Source organism: Amblyomma mixtum, chromosome 2, assembly GCF_055824585.1.
Source record: "Amblyomma mixtum isolate Tamu chromosome 2, ASM5582458v1, whole genome shotgun sequence".
Lineage (NCBI taxonomy): Eukaryota > Metazoa > Arthropoda > Arachnida > Ixodida > Ixodidae > Amblyomma > Amblyomma mixtum.
In genome coordinates, this window is record NC_143013.1 from 307,405,491 (window position 1) to 307,433,471 (window position 27,981).

General features: G+C 43.9%; 1 protein-coding gene across 3 annotated transcripts in view; it reads right to left on the reverse strand.

Annotated features, from left to right (window-relative positions):
- LOC149364863 (uncharacterized) overlaps nt 1-27,981 on the reverse strand; it is a 39,077-nt gene that overhangs the window by 1,456 nt on the left and 9,640 nt on the right. For 2 of the 3 annotated variants that reach the window (XM_089574804.1, XM_089574806.1), the window contains exons 7-15: nt 25,464-25,577; nt 24,249-24,354; nt 23,590-23,804; nt 22,236-22,330; nt 18,896-18,981; nt 4,211-4,303; nt 3,504-3,599; nt 2,848-2,941; nt 2,173-2,277 (exon numbers count right to left, since the gene is read on the reverse strand). In XM_089574804.1, the coding sequence (XP_089430930.1) occupies nt 2,173-2,277; nt 2,848-2,941; nt 3,504-3,599; nt 4,211-4,303; nt 18,896-18,981; nt 22,236-22,330; nt 23,590-23,804; nt 24,249-24,354; nt 25,464-25,577 (1,004 nt within the window). The remainder of the gene's footprint in view (nt 1-2,172; nt 2,278-2,847; nt 2,942-3,503; nt 3,600-4,210; nt 4,304-18,895; nt 18,982-22,235; nt 22,331-23,589; nt 23,805-24,248; nt 24,355-25,463; nt 25,578-27,981) is intronic. The other variant, XM_089574805.1, reaches the window with a different exon arrangement.

The following is a 27,981-nucleotide window of genomic DNA, read 5'->3' on the forward strand; positions in this document are numbered from 1 at the left end:
TGCCTGGTAGGGGCTGCCTGGTAGTGGACATCTTGTATGGTCAAGCCTCAGACATTCGCAAACAAAGACATATTTGGTGCCATCGCAGTTTGCTTGTGAAAAGAGCATGTGGCAGCTATAGCTGTATTTAATTTTTTGGTGTTTCTAGCTTATAAAAGTTCTGTCGGCGATGAGGATAATCTTTCCATGGAAATCAATTCACACAGGCCAACTTTTAACTTTTTCTCAATGTCCCTTTGACAAATGAAGAGTCAGATAGACAGCACAGAAGCTACAAAGCATATCTACATGAACAGATCACAGAGCAAACATGGCAGTCACGAAGCACGGCCACAGTAATAGCGGCCACGAAGGTTCTCAAAGACATAGTATGAATTTTGCTCATAGCCTCATCCCTGGGCTGCTCGCGCAAAATGGCTGCTACCAGTGCAAGGGCTCCCCAATGGAGCCATGCTACCAGTGAAAGGCTTGGGCAAGCAATAAAAAAACACAACAATACAATGATTCAAACTTGGTTTTTGACTTGGGAATCGATGCATACACATGATGTCTCGGCATTTGTCTGACATCAAACGACATAGGCATCAAAAAATAAAATGAAGCAAATCCTGGTTCTGTTAATCCCATGGCTGACACTTATCAGGTTATCTTGTGGGGGGGCAACCAGGTCATGGTGTTAGGGTTTCGAACTAAATATTTATAAAGGCAGAGGATGACTTTCTACAGCGCTTCCTAGCGTACAGTACACAAAGGTATTAAAGGCAGTGCATACGGCACAAACCACAGGCAAACACGAATGACAGGAAATAGGAGCTGACAGCCACACCAGTAATGGACAGTCAGTGCCAGCCCTGTCATTTGTACTTCTCGTCACCGTCGTCCTATTTTGTGCTCCTTTTAATGCGGTGATGCCTAACTGACCAGTTTGCACGAAGCTTTTAATTTATGCCACATGTAGTACACAGGTGCACAAGATGAAATCAGAAGAAAATCAGGCAGCAAAGCAGGCAATGAATGAAGCACTGCTACTTTTCTTTTAATATCCAATTTCCACAGAGAAGTTTAAAAGGAGCATTTCAATTCAACAGACAGACAGTTTTAATCACCATTTCTGTAATGGCCAAATACATCATTAGTGTGAATTTTTGCAGTATTTGCTTTGTTTTAAAAATAATGAATAAGTAAAAATACAAGGCGGCTCTAAAAACGTGAATTCTCAAAGTCACTCCAAGAAAAAGAACAAGCAGTTACAAATTCCTGGAAGTCAGAAAAGAAATTTAAGCCCGTTACCCTCATCTAGTGGCTAGCAACAACCTACTAGCATTAACTGCTTAAAGGTGCACTGAAGAGGAATCTGAACTTGTCTTTTTGCCGCGGGAACTCGATCTACACATTCCGAGCTTTCTTAGAAACTGCGATTTACTGCCCTGTGTGGCCGATTTCCCAATTAAATAGAATTAACGTCCGGCTCCCACCTTTTTTTTTTAAAATTCTGCCTCGTACGGTGGGCGGAGTCGACCAACACGTGGAGCGCCTTTCACCCAGTCCCGTGGCGGATTGCCGCTCTGCCATCGGCGGAGTAATACGTAGCAGTCCGTAGTAGCAAATAGTCCGCGCGTATTTTTATTTCTTCGGGCTTATTTTGTGGCTATATTATCTGCGAATGAAACTATTTATTCATGGAAACCTAAAAAACAAAATAAAGCGAAAGCAAAGCCTCCACGGGACTGGGTGAAAGGCGCTCCACGCGTTGGTCGACTCCGCCCACCGTACGAGGCAGAATTAAAAAAAAAGGCGGGAGCCAGACGTTAATTCGTTTTAATTAGGGAAGTCGGCCACACAGGGCAATAAGTTACTGTTTCTAAGAATGCTACGAACGTGTGGATCGAGTTCCCGCGGCAAAAAGACATGTTCAGAATCCTCTTCAGTGCCCCTTTAACCACTAAGGTTGCAACACCCCAAAAAATAAAGCTTGAAGAAACCAACCTTATGTTTACTTTGCTGAATCTGACAATTTGCTAAATGTAAGTCTGTTGAAATGAGGTTCGACGGAAATAATATAACAAGGACACGCAATGCATATTCCTATTTGCCGACCATGATGGAGGAAGAATGGACACTTAACAGAGTAGTAAATATAAAAATTCAGGCCGACACTGTCGGCCCACTCACCTGGCTTGGAAACAGTTCCTCGTCCTCATCGTCGTAGTTGAGGCTCCGCATGGCAGTGATCAGTGCCGTCTCCTGATGCTCCTTGAGCCGCAGTCGCTTCAAGGTCTTGCGAGAGCACGAAAGAATGATTACGTTTCAGGATCATAACAAAATTTGTTCAAGACTAATAGATGTACATGGCACAAATGAAATGTCAACGAAAAAGCCTGACAAAGGCTGGTGCCTTCAGTGACTCAGACATCCACTCATCGCTTTCTAAGAAGGAGGTTCATCAATATGGACAGTCTGCTGCACACAGTCCTCAATCCCTCATTTACTTCATTTTAACCTTTAACATTTGAACATTTAACCCCCCCCCCCCCCCCCCTCCTTTTTTTCAGCTCTTTATTTGAATCTTCTCATCCCTTCGCCCAATGCAGGGTAGCAAACTGGTATTTTTTCCCAGTTACCAACCCCACCTTTCTTTCTCCCACCCTTTCTCGCTCTCTTAATTTCACTCATGCACGACAGCAAACATGCTGCATAAAAAAAATGCAGCAGGCTATATAGGAATACATCAGACTGGCAATGGACTGAGATGATGCCTGCGTCCAATTAAACGAGCGTATACGGCCCCTGCATAAGGCGCACTTGTGTATGCAGCACAACATGGCAGCAATAGTGACGTAGTTGTACCTTGAAGGGAATCTGCTTCAGGCTGTTGAGGTCACGGATTCCCTTTTCCAGCAGGAGAGGGAAACAGCTCTGAAGTCCAATACTCTCCAACCAGCTGCAAGGAAGGGCAACAGATAAGGCAGCTGCTCTGACAATACGTGGGCGAGAATACAGACAGAAGTTGGACAAGCAGGCAAAAAGTCAATTTGAAAGCACAGGAACACAGCTGATACAGGTGGCGACATTAACCTCGCAGTCAACTACTAGCTCATTGTGCCAAGTATGCGAGTTTGTATGTCAAGTATGCCAGCGTCAGTTTTCCCAGATAAATGGAGGTCATGCTTGGCAGTTATACACGCAGCTAAAAATGACTATTTCAAACGACTTTTTCAACACATATCCACAAGCATGAGCTTGGCTTGGCTTGTTTTCAATTCTTGCGGCCACTCCTGCCCAAGCCACCAGAGAGCAGCCCACAGTATGTAAATAGAAAATAAGTAACTAAATAAAACAAAATACACATAAAACCAGCACAAGCTTTAATGTCTGCCATTTTATTACCACGCTTTTCAGTATGTAATTTGTTGTAGTATGTTGTGTATAGCTATACCTTTAACACAGTTTCTGCACCTATGGGCTTTTTAAAATTTGGCATGAATTAAGACTACCATACTCACCACTGAAGAGCACCAGGTCCTGAAGTGATGTCAGTGCTGTCTTCCACCTTCATGACAGCAAGCTGGGCTGCCGCAGAGGTTGGAGAATTTGTACTGCTAAAATAGAATAACAAAGATATAAAAAACAGAGGAAGAATTAGTCTGCACTAGGAGCAAGCAAAAGGAAGAAAAAACAAGTAAAGGATGCACTTCAATAAATCAAGTGTGGAGGCAATGATACATGGCTGCACGCGAAAAGCCCAGATATTCTGTGCAGCCATGTCCTTGCCTTTTAGTAGCCTTTCCCTTTTCGGGCAACATTGCCCTTCAGGGGAAGTTGCAGACGTTTCCTCAGCCCTTTAATGCGCAAACAACGAAAATGTTAGATATGTTATAAACTCGACCGCGGCTATGCTGCCCCTCGAAAACAAAAAGTAATGATTGCACATCTCCGAGACGATGGTGAATAATGTTCAATGGCTTGTGGCTTGCTCCCATTTGTGCCTTCAAAGAAACTGGAGTGAACAGTACGATGAAGGCGATTAGCGATTTTCCATGCACATGCACCTTGATCAGCCCTGCACGCAACTATCCTTCAATGACAAATTGAAGTGAGGTAACAGGGGTGGGGGAGCTTTCACTCCAACGCTGACATTAGCCCACTGTTAATGGAGGATGATTTGACTCACTGTTCTAGAGCAGGACATGCCCACGAAGTAGTTACCTACCATCCAGGGCGTGCCGCAGCATCCAGCATGTCAACAAAGGAGTGAAGAGCTGGCATGGGCGGCGAGCAGTTCTCTCCATTGCTCTGGCTGCTCCTGCATTGTGCACAGTGCGAAACACATCCAATAAAGTGCTTTTCGCAAAGACTGTGAATCAGAAAGCCTGTCATAGTGCCATTTTTATGAAAGCCCATCAGCTCAGTTTCAGAGATTGCTCCTCTGAGAATGTGATCAGTTTACGAGAATGAGTCGTAAGGAATCAGTTTATTAAAAAGGGGAGACACCTCACAGCTGAACTGTTAGCTGTTCTTAACAGCTGCAACACAGAGCACAGCATCAAATAAAGTTGGTACCCTCTGGTAGATAGCCAATGTTCAATAACTGCAAGCATCCTGGACCTTCGTTGATAAACTACATTAGCTACCTCATCTGTTTTGATTCAGTGCAAAAAGAAACAAAGTTAAACAAGGGACAAAGAACAGATTGACAGCAGTTTACATGTAGGTTTAGGAGTAGCTTTTACCACACATTAACAGAATGGCAAAGTTGTACAACACATGAGATGCTGAAGGGCCCCCATCACCACCATCTTTTTAAATGAAAGAGGGATAAAAAATTTGACCTTACGCCACTCTTAAGTGAAATATAATTGGAAACAGGTTTGACTCTTTTGGACTGGCACAGGAAGCTGAAAAAAATTTGCCAATTCGAACAGCTCATGAGCCTGAGAATTGAGTTTTTATTTACACCCAATGATGCTAAACATGAATCAAACTTGAGTACAGCTTTTTTTAGAAATATGTAGAAAAATAAAGGATATTTAGATGCTTTTATATGGCTTTCCAAGCACATTTAAGCAATTGTCACTCTTCTACAAGCAATTTTCTTAACACATGGGATTGGGGTCTGTAAGCTATACAGAGCAGGGCCACTTCTCAATGCAAAAGTAAAGTAGATTTGGATGCATGGAAGTATAGCTTAAGAGCAGTCAAGGTGAGCCATTTTATTGGTAGCGTTGAAGTCGCTTGGCAGCCTCTGCATGCACGACGCGTGCTCCAAGAAGTCGCAAATTTCAGTACTCCACTTTTGTCTGTAGTTGACGTTATCGATGACCCGAGCAGCAGCAGATCTTCGTCAGGATTCAGTTCACACATCAGCAACGACCAAAACTAGTCTGATACATAGGCGGCCATGCTCTGGTGCCCAACTAGAGGGTTTATAGTTATGTTTTGTACCAAGACTACTATACAAGATAAAACTTAAATTTTTTTCACTAATAGTGGCCAATAGAATAACCAAACATTTTGCATATTTCAGAAAATTCTTAATTTTTTTTAAAATACTATTTTCTGTTCTAATGCGCAATTCATTACTGACACTCATATGCCTAGAAAGAACATATGTTTAGCTTTGTTTACATGCACTGCATAAAACCTGAAACAATATATTTACAGAAAAAAGATTGCTGAAACCTACTAAAAACGGTTATTTTCCCCATAGTAGAGAAGAAGAAAGCCATTTTTTCAAGTGTGAACAATGCCAACTTTCTCCTTAATATTTTTCATGGTTGCCCAGTCATTGAGACTTGCATTTAACTTGCTTCAAACACAAAATAACATTTTTGCTTGTTCCCCAATATTGTAGCAATGCATGCCATTCTTTTTCAATCAAAGCGTCACGTATCTACTTAATTAGAATTTGTAACCAACTCAATGGGCAGACTGAACACACAGAGTAGCCAACAAAAGCATCTCTCACAGAACATTAATTTTAAAAAGTTACGTAAAAATGTGCCTTTCGGAACATGTTTACACAGCAAGTTGGACTGGCAAAACATCAAGCAGCACTTCCACCTTTGTTACAAGCCACTACCAGAATTTTAGTATTTGTTAAAACATAACAGTAATCCAACACTGTTCTTTCTGCTTAGAACTGTCTCCTTCTCAGTTTAACTGTTCACACATTCCCCACTTTCAGCAGTTTCCTTGAGCTACAGGACAGCACAGATGAGAAAACACTTCCTACAAATTGAAATACATTTATTTCTGGTCACAAAAGAAGTGAGTACAGGAGATGGAATGCGAGATCACAGACAAAGGAGTACTGTCGCCTACAAATAACCACAAAGGCAAGGCAGTGAAAAACTGTGACATTCCAAAAAAAATGTTACCATGCTATACGAGAAAAACAGCACCTGAACAGCACCTCTTTCAAGATGGTCAAGGCTTACAATGGCAAAGTAAACAACAACACAATCAAGGAAAAAAAAAACTTGCAGCACAGATGCGATGGTCCCTTGACTAATGTTCACACAAAAAAGTCCTCTAAATAACTTAAAAAAAAAAAAAGCCTGAACCCAGGAGGTTAAAGGCAAAAATAAAAAGGCCTATAAAAATCAAGACACAGCAAGAGAATGATTAACAAAATGGCACACAACAAAAACTCGTGCATTCAGGAAGCCCAGCACAAACGTTCCATACGTCAGAGAAAAGTTCAGTTCCAGAAAATTCATAAAGTAAACATGCATTTTGTTTCAGAAAAGTTTAACTAAACACACAAATCTTTTTAACTCTTTGCAGCATGACAGCATGGTTACACCTATAGTCATACTTATTTGGGAAAATGTTTTGATTGAAGTATCAATGTACTTCGTTTAAGTAATGCTATAAAATGATGAACTCAAAATACAGCAAGGACAACCCTCCTCTGGCGTTTCACCGGGCTAAACCAAACACTTGAAAAGGCACGCTATGCAAAAAAGACTACAACACAACTTGCAGCTAAGCTAGGACAAGGCTACCATGAAATGCATTAGTGCTAAAATGCGATGCATTAAGATGCAAGGAAGAAGCGAGGCAGTGATTTTCTCGTCTTCCTCGTCTCTCTATGCACCGTCTTGACGTGCTGACATGTACAGTCATGAAAAATATGAGTGGGGAACACAGTTGGAGCATTCATTTATTGATTACTCCGTTATTATTTGTGACAAGCGCAGTTTTTCTCTCTCTTTAACTAGTTTTCGTCTGCGCCTACAATATCCCAATGTCGTTGTGCAAATTAGTAGAGAAATAACCAAGAAATTTGCAATTTTCTGCATGAAGTTTGTTCCCTCTCATATTTTTCACGACTGTTCCGCAAGGTTACACTTATGCAGTGCAAAAGAAAACAACAGATGCTACCCCGAATCCTTGAGCTGACTAGTTCAAACCAGGCATTTGACAACGTCAGCAAACACTTAACTAACTTCTTTTAACTAAATTGTAATGCAGCATTTCAGATTTCTGACCATCAACTGAGCTGTAGAAATGTACTATCGAAGACAAAAGTGGTATACTCCACGCGGTGGGAGTCGGAGCAAAGGAAAACTGCGGCATTTTGGCGAGCTAAAGCACGAAATATTGAAACGAGCCAAGCGACATGCCTGCTGATAACAAAGATCACGCATTGGCTGTCTCGATCCCAGATGCCGCCTGTAGATGGCATTGCAATGCAGTTTTCCGTTGCTCTGGCTCCCACCGCGTAGAGTTTACCACTTCTGTCGCCAATAATACAAGCAAAAGCAGTCCTTGCATAACAATACAGTAAGTAACAATGCACTGCATTGGAGTGTTGGTTCAAGCCAACCTCCTTGTCCCGTCAACATCAAGTACTACCATATTTACTCGCGCAATGATGCACTTCTTACTCCGTCTATTGTGAAGTACAATGCTTTTTTTACCCCTCGTGTAATAAACAAACCTCATTCATTTGGACCACAGTCTACTAATGACGACAGTGAATGCTAGCAGGCACCCATTTTTTAATGCTGAAACAACTAAGCCATAAGCGGCCTCAATGCAGTGTTCCTTTAAGAGGACGGAGACATCTCTGCTATACCGGGAGGGCATGGGCTCTTTAGCAACATCAAAATATCTTTGCGGAAATCAGCATTTTGACTTCTTTCAGGCATCAGAGCAATCAATACTGCTTCCAGACATCAAAATGTCATTTCAGGTCCCAACTACAAAAACAATACTATGAAGTGCCACCTGTCAAGTGTCAAGAGCACTAATGTCACCCTTTGGAATGATCATCCCATAGAAATGTTCCATGACAAATTCAAGAACCAATAGAAACTGTGTCTGGTCACAAGGGGATTCTCTGTTCGACCTGCCATATTAGATATAGTAGCTACTTGTTCCGGTTACAGTTAGGATTTTTGCCAAGTGCTGTGGGTTGCCTTCCTTAGAGTGAGCTCTTGTTGTGCTCTCTATGCACAGCACTACGGGTCACTGTACAAATTATACGTGCGAGTTAAAATAGAAGGTGCTGATCATGCTCTCGAGCACAGAAACCGTGCTGAAGAGTGTGGCATGTTCTATTCGTAAGGCGAGTTATACTGGATGAAGTATTTATTCCAGCAGACTACTTTTTGCCCCATTTTATTTTACCCCGTGCAATAAACTCACCCAAATTTTCAGAGACTATTAGGGAAAAAATGTACATACATTATGCGAGTAAATACGGTATATGATTCAAACTCTGCAAAAACCAAACAAATTTTCGATCCCCATCAAGTTCAAACTGCATAGAGTCAACTGTATTTAAAGGACGTGCATGTTATTGCAAACATGAACAACTGCAACAAGTCCTTTAAATCAACAAAACATTATATATAAATATATATATATATATATATATACAGTGTAAAAAAAAAGTGCATGAGACAAAGCTGTGTTTGCTGCTTGAGATGAGCTACAGTCTGTAAGCTACAAGGCACTACAGTGGTAAAATAACTGCCCACAACTAAAAACCCTTGGCAACTGCAGCAATGGAATGCCACAAGATGACGTCATAATACCAAAATATTTTGTATAAGATGGCTTCCTTTGCTTAGACTGGAGGGAAGAGCGGATTGTATTCAAAGTTACATCACCTCAAGTTAAACCTTAAAGGGACAGTGAGGAGAGCACTATTAATATTTTTTTTTTTATTGCAAAATCCGATAGTTCGGCATTTCATGGCTTTGTTGCCACTTGGCCGGCAGCGACAGATGCATTTATTTCTAAGAAATTTGGATTCGAAGTTGAAAAAGTTTTTCCCGCCGCTCTGATTCAAACTTGGGATTCTCTTATGACGACACAGGAGTAAGTGACGTGAAACATGACGTGCACATGACGTAAAGCATACTCCGTGATTTCTGGCAGCCAGCAGAGCGGCCTAGCAGCAGCCGAAAAGAAAGCTACCGCTGGCTGCACGTTGAAGGCATCTATCGGCTATTGCGGCCGTCGCTACAGTCGCTTCGCTTACGTTTGCACCGGTGTTTTGCCAGCGTTACGATGGATCCCGTTCTCGAAATCGTCAACGAAGTTCTCGCAAATAGACACGTTTAGCATACCGTGTACCTTGTTACCGTTAGCGGAATACCGGGAGCCCGCCTACCGCCGACGAGCAGGTGCTGATTGGTCCCGATGCTGCAGGCGCGCGCGTAGCTGTTGGGCACGTGGCGCCATCTGGCGACGTCAAGGAGATTGCGCATGCATTGGCTGCGCCTCAGTGATTCGTGGCTTCTCGTGTCCCAGTGTTGCCAGAACCATTGGTTCTAGCAACACTGTTTTGTCCTATGACGTCACCACGCTTGTACTTGCGAGTTTGGCCTGTGGCGGCGATACCTGTATTTTGGTTCTTGTGCTTTTCTACGTTACAAGAGCTTTTTGTCAGTATGAGTGGAGTTTTTGTAATCAGGAGCTGGTATTCTGTCTATACAAGCCAACTTCAATTTCTCCTCAGTGTCCCTTTAATCCAGTACTGCTCGCTACAGGAAAAAAAAAATAAGTGATAGGAGGAACAGATGCCTATCATTAAGTAAAAAAAAAAGTCTCATAAATAAAACTGCTGCTTCAGCAACATAAAACATCCATCAGATAAAGAGCTCAGCAGTCGCTTCAAAAAAGAGAAATCATTTTCGTAATGCTCCTTCAAATAAATGCTGAAGGGCAGAGAATCAAAGTCAATAACGTTCACTTCACAACACATCGGCTTGTGACAAGTCTCTCAAATCTCCGCCCACTAAATCCATTCGACATAAACATATCCCAAAATTGCTTAGTCATTCTGAACAAAAACACCAGCAGTGCACACGTCCTGGGGCCCAAGTACACTCATAAGACGAGAAACATGTTCACAGTGTGCCCAGTGACAGGCACCGATATACGCAAATAGCTGCGTTAACACTGAGCAAGAAGAAAGAGAAGAGACAGAAGGCCTCAATTCTCTTGCACAAAAATACCACAAAAACGCACGGTACCAAAGCTCATGAGCAAAGACAGTTATAAGTGTTTCAAACAGTAAGGCACATGTGGTGACTTCAGTAAAACTTTCCAGCTTGTATAACCATTTTCATAAACGTTCGAAAACACGACCACTGCCCACAACTTTGCTTGATATACTGCGTGCATAAATGCATTGCGAGGCCCCATTTCTTTCGTTGTGCTTTCTTCAACCAGTGCACGTACAACAAATGGCACATATAAAAAAGTGGTCTGCCTGTGCTCATGTGGCCCATCATCTTAGCAACAGCCAAGCACTTTTTTTTTTTGTTTTTGATGAATCCAAAAGTTTCCAGAATGCAAAAGGAAATGTGGCAGTGAAAATCAACATTAAGAACTGAGCAAAAGAACATTGAAAATGCATGACAGAATGCACAACACAAGCCACTGCATTGGCTGAATGCAACAGCTACTTAGCCAGCCACTAATTTTGCTAACCTCAACCAGGAGCAATATGGCATGCAACTCGCTGCAATAACTGTTAAAAAAAAAAAAATAAAGCATGAGGGGAGTATGAGCACAGCGTGCATGGCACATGGCAAGGAATGTAAAAACAAAAGGCTTTGGTTAATGGAAAAGTAAGAAAAAAAAATAAAGCCAGAAGGAACTGAGGCAAGGGGAAAACAGTGAGGGATGACGGCAAACGAATCACTCCTGGGATTCGCCTGAGCTGGCACCCTCCTTCGGCTCCGATTTTACCAACATGTGCTTATCACCGGATATTTTACGGAGGGAGCGCCTGCAAAAAGAGAGGCAGAACAAAGGAAGACCATATAAGAAGGTGATACTAGTACTATTGGCAAAATTAATGAGTACTTGCAGAAAAGACAACTGCGCACTGCAGAGATTTCGTACAACTACAGAATGACATGCAACGCTTCAGAACCTTCCATGCAATTCTGACAACTTTCCCTGTGAACTCAAAGGAGGCTTCAAATGCCTTAAATCTGAATTGAAGCAGAAAGCCTGCATGCTGCACCTATGCATATATGCCTCTTGTTCTCTAAACTTTGCCCATGGCTCCACGTTGCCTAACAAGCGTAAGACCCCTTCAAACCTTTCCAGCTATGTTCCACAGCAGTTATTTAGTACGCACAGGACTGCTTCCTCGATGCAATACCATGAATAAAATTTTCGTCGTGCTGGCCACATGCCATTATCTTCGTTAATTTGAACAAGCTGGGCTGAGCAGCCGCCATCTTTTACAATAACGCACAAAAAGAAACTTGCTGGGTTTCTGCTGAGAGGTCATAGATGGTGCCACCAGTCACATACACTAACGTGTAGGAAATACAGCTAGCCTCATAGGAGGTGCCTTCCCCTCAAACAATGTGTCCAACAACCATGAACTCCAGTTTTTGGAAGCAGATGAACAGTGTGCAAGAATGTCTTGAGTATATCTGGAAAAGGAATTGGGGGTGGGGAAGTGCTTAGCTAAGCTAAGGCCATGTTTGAAAATGTCATAAGAGGACATAATGCAGGGTCGGAAGCATGGCACGCACAGAAGGGCTACAGGACACTGTAGTGCAAGATGCAATTTTTTCCTGAATTGATGTACTCTGTCATTAAATTTGATCAGAAGTATAACAAAACAGGGTACACACAGAAACAGAAAAAACACATTAGTGATGCTGAAGCAGTGTGCCTCCTAGGCACAAATTAATGCTGAAGCAGTTTGGCATTCATAGGCTGTTCACTACCTCAGCTTTGGCTCTGAGAGGCGCCCGCACAGCGTAATCAATTCAAACAAGAAAGCAAAGCAGAGGCACTTCTCTCTGCATTGCTTCCTCCGCAATCCTTAATCAGTGCCCATTCTTTATAGGGCCCAGCACATCCCCATTCTTTACGCTACAATCCCATGGCCAGCTTATCACATGCTACGACAGCCGGTGTGACTTTTAAGATTCAAAACTGCTGTTCGAAATACAAAACGAGTGGCTATTAATGTTGCCTTCCCGCTACACATTTCTAACAGGGTACAACAAGATAGGACTTAGTCTGCAGATCTCATATTTCTGGAATGTAAAAAGCTGAAGCTCCTGCCAGCTTGTACTGTACACTCTAAATCTAGCATTGCTGTTTCTTTTTATGGCTGCATCTTCATCCAGCTAAGTTTGATATATTTCTTAAAAGTCCAAGTAAAGTTTACGGAAACAAGGAACAGAAAACAAATTCTGATACTGCCACACTTCGTTTTTACTTTTGAGGCACGGAGTGACTTCTACCCTTTTAAACTTCTAAATGTGATTAGGAACTCCCTCACTTGCCTCCTCTCAATCCAATTTCAGCATCACAGACCTATACTGGCTTGAAAATGCAGAACCCTACTGAACCCTACTAAGACTTCAAACGCTGCAGCGAGCGAAACATTTACTGTCAATTTGCATCAAATGCCAAATGGTTTATGATGATATCGAAGCTATAACAAAAAACGAAGTCCCTATCATTGCCAGGACAAAAAAAAAAAGTGCATGCAGAGCCAAACACTGTTCAATTCCATGCAGCAATGAGATCATGCACATTAGCCAGTGCAAGCATCAAGGTGCAGCATGAAATGTTAAGACATCATGCAAAGCACGCAAAAAAAAAAAAACGATACAAGCATAAAAAGAATTAACACAAGTCAAATTCTTACAGCAGTCCCCTATCACAGCAGCAACCATGACAAAAAATATACCAGAAGGCTTCTTGATGTTAAGGCATACCTTTCTAGAGCATCACAAAAATATAAAATAATTCACACAAACAATGTGTCACAGTTATAAAGGTAGTAACTGTGATTGTTCATAGCACGAATGTTTTCTACTGTGTGAACGTAACTTTTGCTGCCTTTCTTTAGTAGTAATTGCAAGTTCAGCTCTGTCACACACTCAACTTTTGAGACAGTGGACTTTGAAAAATAATTTACACTGTTTAAAAACTTCTTTCCGCCTTTCGCGTGTGGTTCAAGCCTTGCAACAGCCATTTGGTCAAATATCTACAAAACAATATGGAGCTTTTGGTACGTTTTTCCGCAATTTCGTGGTTAAAGAGCTAACAGACTCCTGCTTATCAGTCTGGTGCATTACCTTCACTGCCGAGGTGTAATTTTCCTCTTGGATTCTAGCTATAATATCACTGACTTGTGCTGCCACTTTTTTGAGTGCAAACATGTTACCCCTAATCTCTTTATTACTCATTACGCTTCTTTTGCTCTCATTTCAGGCTTTCATCATAAGCCCCTTCATGATGCATAGGTTGAGCACTTTGTTTCAGAGATACTGATAAGCAACCATATGACATTTGAGTGTGTCTGCCTATTCCAATCCAACACAGGTTAAACATTCTCTTCGTTTATGGTTGGTTTGGTTTGGTTTATGGGGTTTAACGACTAAGGCGTCTTCGTTTATGGTGCATGCAATAAAGCTAGCCCCCCCCCCCCCGTCCTCCAAACATGGACCATATTGAAGTAAATTCTATGTGCCCCTAGCGTAAAACTTCAACAGCTATCACCACTAGCATCACTTTTAACACGTTATCCTCAACGCTCCACTCCATGCAAGAGGTACATAGTTCAGCTTTAGCCAACATAAACTGGCTTGCTGTGAAGGGGCTCTGCACATCAAGTCAGTAAAACCCATAGGAGAGAACTCAAGCCCATTGACACACATAATGTAAAGCCACAACCACAAGACAAGCAAGCACGAGACAAACAGAGGAATGAACAGTTCCAATTTCTGCCACCTGCACTTCACTCATGTGACCGCAAAGCAGTTTTTAGAGGCAACAGTAATACAAGTATTGAAGTACAGCACATTCAAGGCAAGCAAAAGTTTTCCGATATTTTTGCCTTACAAGATTCCCACAGGCATAGTCATGATGAAAATGAACTCGAAAAGCCAGTAATTATGAGCCACCATTGATCGTAAGTTTTGGCCCCAGTCAGTGCCAATGCACGGCTCCTGCGTGAGGGTGCGTTTGACCCACAGCAATATTCATAAATACGGAGTCGAAAATGTCTGATGTGAGGAGAGGTTTGTCTAACCAAACCTCCCCACTTGTTGGTGAGCAGCATCTTGGCTCCGTGTTACTGCCAATTGTTGACAGAAAGACGCAGAGACATCATGACATTGTTCTGACTAGACAGCACGTCAGATGTCGATTTCTGTGCATATGCTCGATAGCAAAGCTGCTCGATAGCCAGTACTGAAAACAGCACTATATTAAATTCCGCTCAATTCCCGCAATTGCAATTTGCTGGATGACATCTCTGTACTCTGAGAAAATAAACCACATCCTTTGTTAGTCTTTGAAGTTTTGTACCTGTGCCCCTTTGACCACAGGAGGACAGCTAGATAAAAGGTTTAGCTCTTACCGCATCTACTAGCATCAAAATGAACCCATTGTCTTTCCATGAAGTTGGCACCAATTAGGGGGGAAAGTTCATTACATGATGAAAAAAAATTTTGACAGATTTTTTAGCGAGAGTCGAAATTTCATATCATTCGCCCGACAGCCCCCCCGTACACCTGTCCACCGACCGATCAACACAAGCACACGGTCAACAACGTTTGTATATTTAATGTTTTGCACAATCTGCTTCAAAAGGTATTTGCCGTATCATGCTACAATCTTAAGATTTTGTGATGGTCGACAGTGCCAGCCAATGGTGGCGGGACAAAACAGACATGCTGAACGCTGGCCCTGGAGGCCAGGAGCACATTTTTTTACACAAGGTTAAAAAAAACTCATAGGACGCTTACGAGTGTGTAATGTGAACATTTAAGCGTAAGCTGTGGTGTGCAAGGGGTTTGGCATTTTCGCTCCAGATCTCGAGCTCGCCAAATTGCTTGGGGATCTGAAGGTCCTGCTTCCTCCACAGCATTTCAGGGCAGAGGATGTTTTCTAGCATTCTGGTTTTAACTGCTACGCTCCTTTCCAATGCCAGAGCACTTGCAGACTTTCTAACCATACACTGGCGAAGCCAGGCATGCAGCAACACACCTAGCCAACCACTGATACCACCACTGGCGTTAATGAAAGGGCGCACTACAGATAGAGGGGCTTAAAGATGCACAGCGTCTTGGTTCGCCTAGTTCGTCCTAGTTCGTCCAAAACGCCACCCCCCGCAGGAGCTCTTGTCAAAAGACGAACACGCCGTGATGCTATTGGCATGCTGCCAAGGTCTGCACTGCAGACAATGTGAAAATGAGGAACGCGTTAAGAAAAGCAAACGCCAAAAAAAAAAAAAACTCAATGACAAAAGTGGGGAGGTGGGTTCGCTATGCCAGTAAATATGGTATATTTTAGAGCACAATCTGAATCACAGGATTCCAGGTGCTGTGTGTGGACGCACCTTACCCATTGCCTCAAAAATGCTTTAGTATCTTTTTCCGGTCACAACTGTTTTCCTATTTCTTCTTCAGCGCTGAATTTTAACGCCAGTAGTACTTTTTGCCCAAAGTGCTCGGCATGCTAAAATGATGGCCCACATTCGAGACGTGCTTCGGCTCACAGAATAGGTACATAGGTACACCTCCCCGTCAAAAGTATACAGTCCAAGGGGGTTTGCTTGCGAGGCATTCAGCGTGCCCGGTTATTCACACTCAGCGACCGTAATCTCTCGAACGACTGATGGTGTCGAGTCCTCAATCCTCCCACGCTTTGGATTGCTAGATGTTCTACGCAGCCCCACTGAAAAGCTCAGAAGCAAACCCCTTGGGTTGCATACTTCTGATGGGGACTGTACACATGAAGGCGACTGGTGCAAAAACGCTCCTGTCACACACTGGCCCACATAAAATTGCACATGCTGGCCACAGCAAAGTGAATTTTCTTTTTGGCCGTCCTCTATTTTAATGTACAAAGGTCTTCACTGAAGCGTTTTAAAATCAAGGTCTTTAATGACATCTTCGACTGGTCGTTTCTGAGCGCTCTAGTGCACAGCTGCATGCTCGACTGGTTCTTCCTAAGCACGCTCCTTTGTCTCAGATCACTCTAGAATGCTATTAGCCACTCTCGGCCGGGACATCAGAGTAGAGGAACGCTCAGAGTCACACGGCCACTACTCATCAATCCCAGCATAGCACCGGCATGGTGGCAATGTGATGGTGGAGTTTGCTTAGTGGCAAGAGGCTGGAGCTAATCCTGGATAAATCAATTTATCATTTATATTGGACTGCCAGAACATTATCTTTAAAATTATGACACCTTCTACGACAGGCAAGATGATAATTTTATCCTTATTGCATAGCGTGATGCAAAGAGAAACCAACTGTATGCAACCAAGCAAGTTCCCTGCAGCAAATTTCAAAAAGTTACATAACATACTGCATAAGTGCACAGGGGATAGCTGGACATAAAATTAAAAAACATATTTAGAATCAGCACACAAAAATGCATGTATCCTGAAGATTTCACAATTGCGGCTTCATTAACAAAAATTTTTTTCTAAGGCCCTCTTCCCCACAGTGGAGACCACGCTTACTGAGCTCAAAAGTCATGTTCAGAATGCTCTTTGCACACGACTGCTTTGTGAAAAAAATGCAGATGTGTTAAAACTAAAATTCAGAGCATGTGCGAGCAAAATAAAATATGCAAAATGCTGCCACAGATTGGTGCCATTTACTCTGGCATGCCCATTCTCATTGTTTCCGTCACGTGCCCATTCTGAGAGTGGGTTGCATATTTGGCTTGTCAGTGCCGCCCCCCCCCCCCCCCCCCCCTGACTCGGATTAAATTCAAAGTTTGCGCCTTATTTGTGCACTCCCAAGTCAGAAGACTGAAACAATCAGTCAAAGATGCCATTAATTCCCCTTTCAATAAATCAGTATTCATGCAACTTCACTAGGACAAAAGAAATGGAAGTAGACACAAGCAGAGAGACAAAGCAAAGAAGAATTTTATGGAGAAAAATGACTTTCTCAGACATTTAATAATATGAGAGAGAGTGTAATTACAATTCTAGCATTGCTATAGAGGACATGCAATAATGCAATCCCTGTCACTGCATCATTGCATGCCTGCAAGCTAATACGTCTGGATGCTGCTCAATGAAAACTATACACACAGCACACCCTAGATTAAAAACTATGAAAAATTTAATGGAGATAAATGGAGTTTCAAAATATGCAATACACTCAAATGTTCAGTGAATTGATCATGCGCTGCAAAACCATTACTTTGCAAAACCAAAACATTACTTCCCAATGCAAACTCCTAGCACTCAACTGTTCAACTGTAATAAAAGGATAAACTATTGTGGTGTAAGTAAAAGACAGGAAAATAAACTGCCCCACTGTTCCTTGCTTGTCCCATAATAGTCTAATCATGTGCAGCACAAAAGAAGCACAACACACATGGGAAGCAAAGAGCACATCATTCTGTTATAACAGGACAACAGCAACATCTCCTGCCATTTCCACTACCATCTGTCACTGCTACTAAGGCCAGGAAGATTAACATCTTCATTTCTGCATGCTGCTTCGTGGTTATGAAGGAGACAAAGAAAGAATGACAACCCAATAGGACAGTATGTGATGCCTCATGTCCCCTCTCTCAGCCTGCCCAGCTGTCACTGCCCTGGAAAACAGACCCCATCCCCACTGCAAGCTTCAAAGACGGCAGTGGTGCATGTTGGCTTCAGCTGTCGGTACCAGGACCACGCAATGTACCAAGCGACGTTAAGCACAGGCGAGAGATGCACACTGCAGACTTGCTCATTGGTGATGGATGGCCCTTGTCAAGTTTCCACAGGTCAAATTTTGAGATATCCAACATCCAACAAAATTTCAAGATAAGCAATTACAAATTCATTTTGTCCATTGCGCAACATGAAAAATGCTTGACTTCACCAATATTTTGTGATATGCGGGCTCCAGGTTATGAGTTTACTATATTAGAATACGACGTGATTGCCTACAAGTGGTGTTATGAGCAAAACAAAGCATGTTGGTACAGTTTTAACTTCACTTATGCGCTACTTAATGAAAACTCAGATAGGCTGATCACTGTTGCTGCTGTGTAAGATCAAATTTCGCCACTGATGAAGAATGTACTTGCAGTTAACCCACCACACACTGCTTTGTTCTGCCACTAAAAACAACCCACTGAGGGGCAGCTGCTCCAGCTTGCACGATAAGCTTGCAATTGAAAGCTAACCAGCCACACACCCTCCAGGAAAAATGAAACAACTCATGGACACTAATGGGGATGAACAATGGCGTGGTTCTGCAACAACACAGCACAAAAATTTTAAATTTACACAGCACCACCTATCCCATCACTGAAGAGACCCTAATCCGGTACCCTAAACCTGGACCTTGCCAACATGCAGACACAAACTTACACTAATGCAATGGCTGTACCCAATAAAAGGACTGAAATATTCAAGGCCCCTTACCTGAAAGCTTGAGGATTGGCTCCTTTGTAGAGCATTAAGGAGTCGCGCAATAACTTGAGCAAATTGTACATCTTCCTGGTAGGGACCTGCAGAGAAAGACGTGGAAGCAAAGGAGGAAGGTGTGCAAAGATTAATGCATAACAAAATGAGACTAACAGACACTGTCATGCTGGAACAACCGAAAATCGACCGATAAGTCATCAGATCATTCTGTTGGAAGACCAGCTCGTCAAAGCAGGCCAGGGGTTCTCAAACTACGATATATATTCGAGTAAGGGTGGAATTGTTTTTCCCCTGCGGTTTTGACAAAACGCGGCATTAACACGCAACCAGAATTTTTACGACTATGGTGGAGCCCCAATTATGTATCCCTTTTTTTATGACGCGACCCGCGTTTTTATGACGAATTAACGCAGGTCTGGCAAATACATCAAATACAGAAGGGTAGTGGATCGGGCTAGTTGGTGCAGATTTGACATTTTTCGAAGCGCTAAAAGAACAAGGACGCAGAGGGAACAGCGCTCGTCCTTGTCTGTTCCCTCTGCGTCCTTGTTCTTTTAGCGCTACGAAAAATGTCACATCAAATACATAACGCATTAAATTATGGATGATAGGATGCACGCCCAATGACCGGTATGGATTAACTGCATTAAGTAAAACAGGTTGCCAGATCAGCTTAATGGCTGATGTCATGTGATTCTAAGTTATGATCAAGATTCTCTGAAGATCTGGCACTCGACTGACAGGACGATTTGGAGCGATGCACCATACATGCAATCTGCGGCCGCCAGTGTGAGGTGTTGTTCGTCTGGCCTGCTTTTCTGCGTGCTTCACTGTCAAAGACCTTGCGGAAACCGATATATATTTTTTAAATTTGAAAATCCAAAGTGGGGGGGTTGACTTACAATCGAAACCAAAGCATGGCACCTAAATAAAGGCGAGACAAACGAAATATCAGGGATGCTATAGCATAGTAGAAATTTTATGTTTGCTCTACGGCTCTACCAATTAGCACTCGGCTATTCAGCGTGCATGTTCGGAAGGATTTCTCATTTTGAACCAACGTTAGCCCATTCATTTCCAAAGACGGTGAGATTTGCCACCCCCGCTTTAAAATATTTGTTTTAAATACCGTATTTACTCGCACAATGATCGCATCCCCGAATTTTGTTGGCAAAATTCAGTTTTTTTTATTCCCCGCGTAATGATCGCACTCCGAACTTGCCGCGGCAATTTGCCGACGATGTCGAATCTAGCCGACAATGATCGTACTTGCTATCTGTCTGACAGATGGCACGTGCAGATCACCATCTCGCTCTGTCAGTATTGCAGCGGCAGCCGCCTGTTGGTTGACCTGCGGTCACACGGGCAGTAACTGCGGTTATGCTTAACCGCGAATACCAAACTTAACTGCGGTTATCTCGAATCACGGTTCGCCGTTGTCGCAAGTCTCGCCACCGTTCTGGGTTGCGGTGCAACGAACGAAGTGACGCGGTGATCCGGCTTAACTTTATTGTTGTCATAAATAATAAGCCCTGGGATACGGGAACGTCAAAAATGAATCCTCCTTGAGGATCGCGGGCCTGTACCGAGTTGCTGGTAGGAGTAATAACTGCTATACAAGCTAGTTTTACGTTCGGAGCCGCGTAGCAGCTGCCGCCGTTGCAGCGCGAGTGACCCGATCTGCTTGGCCAACTCCGCTGCGAAGGAGTCGCTGAAATCGATCGTATATATTTCTTTTAATATGAAACAAACAATGAGGTTGTCAGTAAGGCAGCGCCATAAGTAGAACATTCATTATAATGCTGATCAATCCAAAAGCACCGTCCACTGTGGCTTCGATACGAAACAAGTTAGGCCTAGCGACGACTATAGGGAGTACAGAGCGCCGTCGTCCGCCGCACTCGCGGGCGGCACTATTGAGGTAAGCGCGCGCAATCCAGTGCTCCGAGCGTTGCGAACGTGTCACCTAAGTTCGTCAACGATGCGGCAGGGACCGGACATTTTTCGCTGTAACGGCGGTAAAATGTGTAGCTTGAGCGCCGCGGGACGTTGCTGTTGTACGCTGTTGCCGCGCTATCGGACGAGATCGAAGGCCGCATAAAAGCGCCGTCGCGCAGCACTATACACACTGCCTATTTTGATGCGTTGCTCTTTGAACGTGCGGAGAAAGTACGTTCTTGAAGTGGGCCAGCTCTTGCGCTTTTCGCACCCTACCTTCTCGGTTCACGACGTAAGCAGAGATCGCCGCGATCGGTTCGCGATAACCGCGTCTAGCGGCGTAACTGTGGCTAGCGCGCCCGTGTGATAAGGGTTGTCTGCTTGCGACTTGTTCGCGTTTTCAGTGCTCAAAAATTTTTTGTGAAAAATTTACCCCGCGTAATGATCGCACCTAAATTTGCGGCAATTTTTGGAAAAAAAAAGTGCGATCGTTATGCGAGTAAATACGGTATGCATCAAAACAGCGGGCCACACGCTTGGCTGTTTATTTTTGGATAGTAGTTTCACGCCGCATGACACTAGTTGCTCACTAGTTTTGGCAATATTTTGCAGGAAAAAAATGATTTTCTCGCTACTTCATTTCAACATGGGCATCGTGGGAAGACTGGTTTCAGGGTTCTGAAATTCACACGCTGCTTTTTGGCAGTGAGGGGTATGCAAAGTGAAAATAGTCTAAACTTTTAGTCGATACTGAAAACAGTGAGTGTGACGCAACGCCTGTGCAACGTGAGGATTAGGCCTCAGACTCTCGAGCCAGGCCCTTCCAACACAGCCCCAGCCCCCGCCTGGAAATCCGAAAGCTTGAAAGGAAATATTCATCAGTGTGATGTATTTCACAGTTCACATCAGCTACAAGTTCTGCCAAAAAGTGAATGAAAAAGAACGAGCTACCCCGAGAGGAAACTTGATTTCTCTGCAAAGATCGTTCACATGGCTGCGTGCCCAGTGCTAAACAGCTGCAACTCCATCCCAAATGCACCTAGAGGCCTTTCAGTGGCACCATTTTGATCGCCAAACGCCTCCACATCCCGGCATTGCGAGAAGAACTGCGCAAATGTTTAGTGCATAAAGCCTAGGAGAAAACAGCAAAAGCTGTCGGGAGTGGGAAAAATGCCAATTTGTACTTCACATACTTGAATGCTGCAAAATTTTTCACAAACAGGAAAAATTTTCCTTGACCTAGATTTGTGCTCATCTTGAGAGCTGCGCAAGTTATTGCGAATTCTCCCCAGAAACACAGGTCATGCTATGTAGTCGCGGATGGGCCGAGGAAGCGAATGCGTTAAAGAATGTAGCTGACCCAAGGCCAATGTCTCTATACAGAAGCTCGGTCACTCACCTTGAGCATGTATTCGCCCTCTGGCTGCTGCTGTGGCTCTAGCTTCATTGTCTTGGCTGGGCCCCCAGTGACAACAGTGGTTGTGGCCAGCCACCCTGAATAATAATAATAATAATAAAAAAACACTTCTAGCTATAACCAACACACGTGCAAAGCACTTTCCGAACAGTTCCGCTTCTGTATTTCACTTGCCTTTCTCTCTCACATGCACACACGCATGCACATACAGGGTAGAAAGAAAAAAAAGAAGTACAGTCAAACCCACTTATAACAATACCGGTTATAACAACATATCGGATATAACAATGGTCGGTAGTGGCACCGTCAACTTTTGCATGTGTTCTGTGGTATTTTCAGCACAACCCTGTTATAAAAATTATTGGTTATAACAATGGTATTTCCATGGCACTTCAGTATTGTTATAAGTGGATTTGACTGTACACTTAACCTACAGTGAAAGCACAGCCAGCAACAAAAACTAGAGCACGTTAGATAGCATTTCACTTTAAAGCTCTGTTGCAGCAGCTAGGACTGACCTAGTGTTGAGTGCAGGTGCAGTGCAGGACTCTACGAGAAAGCGCTGTGCTCGAAGAGAGACACACGCTTGATACATAATGTCTCCTCGATTTGGCTGGATGTATCTGCACCACTTCAGGCGGCGCATCACAGTAAAACACTTAGCGGGCAAGTTGGTGCATAGCTTCTAGAATTCAAGCGCAACAATAACGTGTGGAAAAATTTACATCGGTCAAACAGGACATTGTATTAATGATCGTTTGAGAGAACACGAACTATCACTGAAGAACGGAACAGGTTCAAAACTGCCGCTTCACTGCCAGGAATGCAGGAAAGAATAAATGAAGAAATGTGAACCAAGGTAACAAGAAACCAGCATTTTCAGCAAGAGTAAAGACAGAATCGAGCACAAATTTATAGAGGCACACCAAATTAAAAAGAGTGGGAGTGCATCTGTTAGTATCCCTTCGATCATGATGCATAAGAAGGAATGCAAGTTTTTAGATATGTTTTAGTTTCCACTGAATCCCCTGTGTCCCCCCTTTTGCCACCTTTGAGGTCTTGCGCATGAGCAGTCACCTGTTGTTTCCACCCTCCACCCGAGGCTATTTAAGCAGCTGTTTCTGAGGTGCATAAAGCGTTGCAAGCAACGCATGCCCCGTTGTTCTCTTATTCTGTGTGCTGTCTTTCTTGCGCTTGAATTCTAGAAGCGATGCAGCACCTTGTGATGTTGCATGATGTGACATTGACTCTGTTGTTGTACCCCCCAAGTTTGGCTCTTTGACTAAGCTGTCACTGTAAAAAATAAATGTGTGCCGGCAGCACGAGTCTTGCTTGCCTCTCTTTTGGGGCCGAGGCTGGCCATGGGTGGTGACGGAAGAAACGTGGCTAGGGCGACTGCTGCTGCCGTTGGCCGGGGGATGACCATCCGAGATCAGCCCGAGGAGGCTGTTGTTCATCTGCTTGGCGTTCGCTTTCTCCTCGTTGCGGCGGTCCCTCCCAGGGCAGGCACAGACCTTCAGGTCGATCGACTGCCGGCCATGGACGTCGCCACTGGAACGGGACAAGAGAGCAGCCCATTCCCAACGCTGAAGGGCAGCACGAGAGATGCACAACCCCACTTTTCAGCAGCCACGGCAAAATAAGAAGTCCTTAACGCACATTAGGTTTTTGAGGTGAAAGCCTCACTAGCCCCATTACGAGAAAAGCCAGCGGCACTTGTAGGTGTACAGAGATGGTACAAAAAAGTTCACCTGCCGCGGTTGCTCAGTGGTTAGGGCACTCGTCTACTGAGCCGGAGTTCCCGGGTTTGAACTCAGCCACGGCGGCCGCGTTTCGATGGAGGCGAAATGCAAAAGGCGTCCATGTGCTGTGTGATGCTTTGCTTTTTGTTGCATTTACACTGAGCATAGTAAAAGACTAGGAAACCACAGATCCATTTCAAATGCAGGATGCCAAAAAACCCTAAAATGCTATGCAAGGCCAGCAGCAACTTACTTGTGCTCTAGTGTCCATATCAGCTTAACAGCTCGTCTGTTGATGCCCGTGTTGCAGGAACTGAGGCACATGAAGCGGAGGTGGTACTCTGTGTACTTCATCGAAGCTGGGAAGATGATAATAATAACAACATCAGAAGTGACTACAGAAAAGGAGCGCGAAAAATTAGCAATCCATGGCACACTGAGAACTAAAGAGGGGCATGTGGTGTTACACTAAAACCCGGTTAAACCGTAGTTAGCCAAAGCTCGGAAGAAGTATGCCCTAAACAGTAGCATGGCTTAACCGTGGCATTTCTTTAAATTAAGGCTTCAATAACGGGGTGTGCAAATTTTGTGAACATGTCCTGAAAAACTCTACAAAAGTAGCCATAATGTGAAATATATGCTGTAAACAAAGTTAAAAAAAAAAAAGAATTTTAAATTATCGAATGACCCTGAAAAAACTGACAAAAAACTGCTTGCATCATGGAAAATGTTTTTGAAAGGTTTTATTACGTGTGCGCTGTCGCGAGCACTGAAGCACAACAGCTCCAAAATCGTACGGGCCTTCCCGGCATCCTCCACGGTACAACACGGTAGCAGTGGACCCACTCACATGCGGCAGCATCCCTTGCGAGGAAGCTTCACCACACAAGGAGCAAACAGCATGTGGCGATCGCGCAATTTCGGCACAATGGAAGAATGGCAGAACCACAGGGACAGAAGTTAAGGAAACACACAGTAGCGCCAATCAGCATTCAAAACGGCGAGTAGTCGGGTTCGGTTGGCCGGCTGATGAGCAGCCGATAACTGCTGTCGCCACGGGCTGGTGCCAAGTTCAGAAAAGCGAAACTGCCGCTATGTGGTCGGACTGCTCGGAGACGAGACCCTCTGTTCATCATTGCATCTGCCGGTGTACACATGTCAGAGGTGTGGGATGCAACACTGCACCGTGTTATTCCGGTTAGAGTAGGGCTATTTTGGCCATCGCTTTCCATACTGGCCATACCTGAAACTAACCGGTACAAGACCCGTAGTGTCCAAATTATTGAGTGTCTGACACTACACACTTATGTGGGCATGAGTGGGGACTGCTCCAGCAGTTCGAAATATCCGGATTTCCAAATTAATAGAGGTCGACCTAACTAGCTTCTACTGCACATGCTATAAAAATATGTAATGGTCGTGATGTAGCGAACTGACTGCATTATATGCTTAGAAAAGCAGTCCATACCTTCAGGTTTGTCAAATGGAATGGTGACGCTGTGACGACCAGCCTCATTCTGGTGGTACTCAACATGTGGGTGATCGCACCTGACGAGGTGCTCTGGCGGAGCTTCTTTGACCCCTGCAGAGAAGCAGTGGTCCAAGCTTGTGCTGTCAGCCGTACAACACAGCAACAATTGCTCCTGAACCACACATTAGGAGCACATCTGGCCAAAGGGCACGTATATGCTACTGAATACTCAAAGGGAGCAGTTAGGGCAATTTCAGGCTTTAACTCAAGTTCTGCCTCAAACTAGGAGTTCCAAGACCAAAACAAAGCAAGTTAGAGTGCTACAATTTTCAATACATCATAATATACATCATAACTTAACTATACTGAGCTTCAGTCTTACTGCATCTAAGAGCATGAGAAAGAAAAATATTGTTATAACTTAAATAGAATGGTTTAACCGGTATGACAGTACATTGGCCAGAAAAACCAGAAAAAGTTGCCAGCATGCCAACGCACCTCTAGCTAGGTGTTGCTAGCTCTAACCTGCTTTGCATTGATGCTGCAACAGATGATGCTTCGGAAATAGCCACTGCCTATCATATGATGCCTAACCTTGACTACAGTATAATCTCGTTACTACGAACCTCACATTAACGAATTTTTCATATTTACGAACTTTTTCAAAATCCCCGCCAAAATATCTATATTTTCAATGTAAAAATATTTCACTACTACGAATTTCAAAATACCGAACATTTCAGAATAACGAGCATAATTTATTTGCCCACCTATTATAAATGCACCTCATTATTACGAACTTACCCCGGAGAAGTGAGCCGACTCCCCGAGAAGCACACGCTAACTCTGCTAATCGCCAAGGGCAGGCATCCGATACAATCCAGTCCAATCCGAAGCTGCCTCGCAACCGAAAGTTGGCTCGTCTCTCCTCCTCCGTTTTTTTTTTCTCCCACGGTGTGCCACGGCCGGTCTCGACGCGCGCGCTCTCTCCTCTCTCCTTAAGAGAGAGCGAGAGAGAGCGCGCGCGTCGAGACCGGCCGTGGGTGTGCATGTGACTAGACTACCTCCGCGCTTTTCTTTTTTTTTGTGTGCGGCCGCCGCGAACGCGAGGCCTAGTCGTTTCTCGTCGCTGCGTGTTGACTGTGCTGACGATGAATTCTGCGAGCACCAGCGTCAAGATGAAGCGACGGCAGTCCACACTTAAGGAAACACATCGTTTCGGAAGCGCCTAGTGCAGCGCTGTTAAACCTTCGGCTCGGACTCCCGACAGCCATAAATGTCCGCCAGGCTGCCGAAATGTAACTGGGGTGTGGTGGAACGTAAAGGCCTCGACCATCAACAACTGCTGGAGGAAAGCTGGCCTGGTGAAATCGCCGCTTCACACAGAAGACTGCGATGACGCTGACAGCACGGATGACGACAGCGCAAAAGAGGTGCGGACTGAAGTCACTGCGAAACTCTCTGTAGACTCTTCTGTAACTTTTGCCGACTACGCCGAGTCGGAAAATGCTGCCCCTGACTATAGAAGACATCGTGAGCGGCGTTCGCGAGTATGGAGAGCGCGGCGAAGAAAATGAACTGGACGACGATGCCGACTCGCCGCCTGCAGACCAAGCGGCCGAACCTGTGTCTAGTGTGGAGGTTCTTGCATCCATAGGCAAACTTCGCACATTCATCGGACGTTGTAGCGATGTGCCTGATTCTGTGCTCCAAAAAGTTGACGTTGAAGAGTTCGTCCTGGGGCGCCTGGGTCGCACCCACCAGAATCACGGATTTCTTCAAATAAACGAGCGCTGAACCTCTCGTTTGCGTTCCTGTTTGAAAATTATATAGCTTGTCGTGTGCCCTTCCTGAAGGTACAGTATTTTCATTGACCAGTAATACTACTACCTTTTTTCGCGAGTCTTTCGTTATTACGATATTTCAAAATAACGAACGATTATTCGCGACCCCGCGAAGTTCGTTGTATCGAGATTTCACTGTAGTACACAAGCAAAAGAATAATTGCTCATCAAAATTAAGATGCAGTTGGTTGGTTTCCACAAAGCCTTCAGCTGAATGATGCTGAACTCATAGAAGATGACGCCATGTTCATGCAAAGCTATCATTTTTACACGGACTCAAACCCATGCTCTTGTTTCTTCATGATTGTATTTATTTACACAAATAAGGTACCACTACAAGACTTGGATAAATTCGAAAGTGTGATAACATGAACTGCTAACTTAATAATAAATCATCAGGAGGGTAATGGGATGACTAGAGTGGGAAGAGAGGTATTTTTGTGTGTTTCTTTTCTCTTTAGCAAGTAGCCAAATTTGCAGACAACATCCTTAGCTGCCATCATGAACTGACATTGTAAAATTGTAAAGATTTTTGCTGGTCTGAGCAACTTTGCTATACAGGGATTCTAGCATACCCTCTCTTGATGGGACCAAAGTGCTTGAGTTCAAATTAACAAGTGTCCACTGTAGTTTGCACCTAACAGCGTCGCTTCTGGGCTGGCACACTGCCA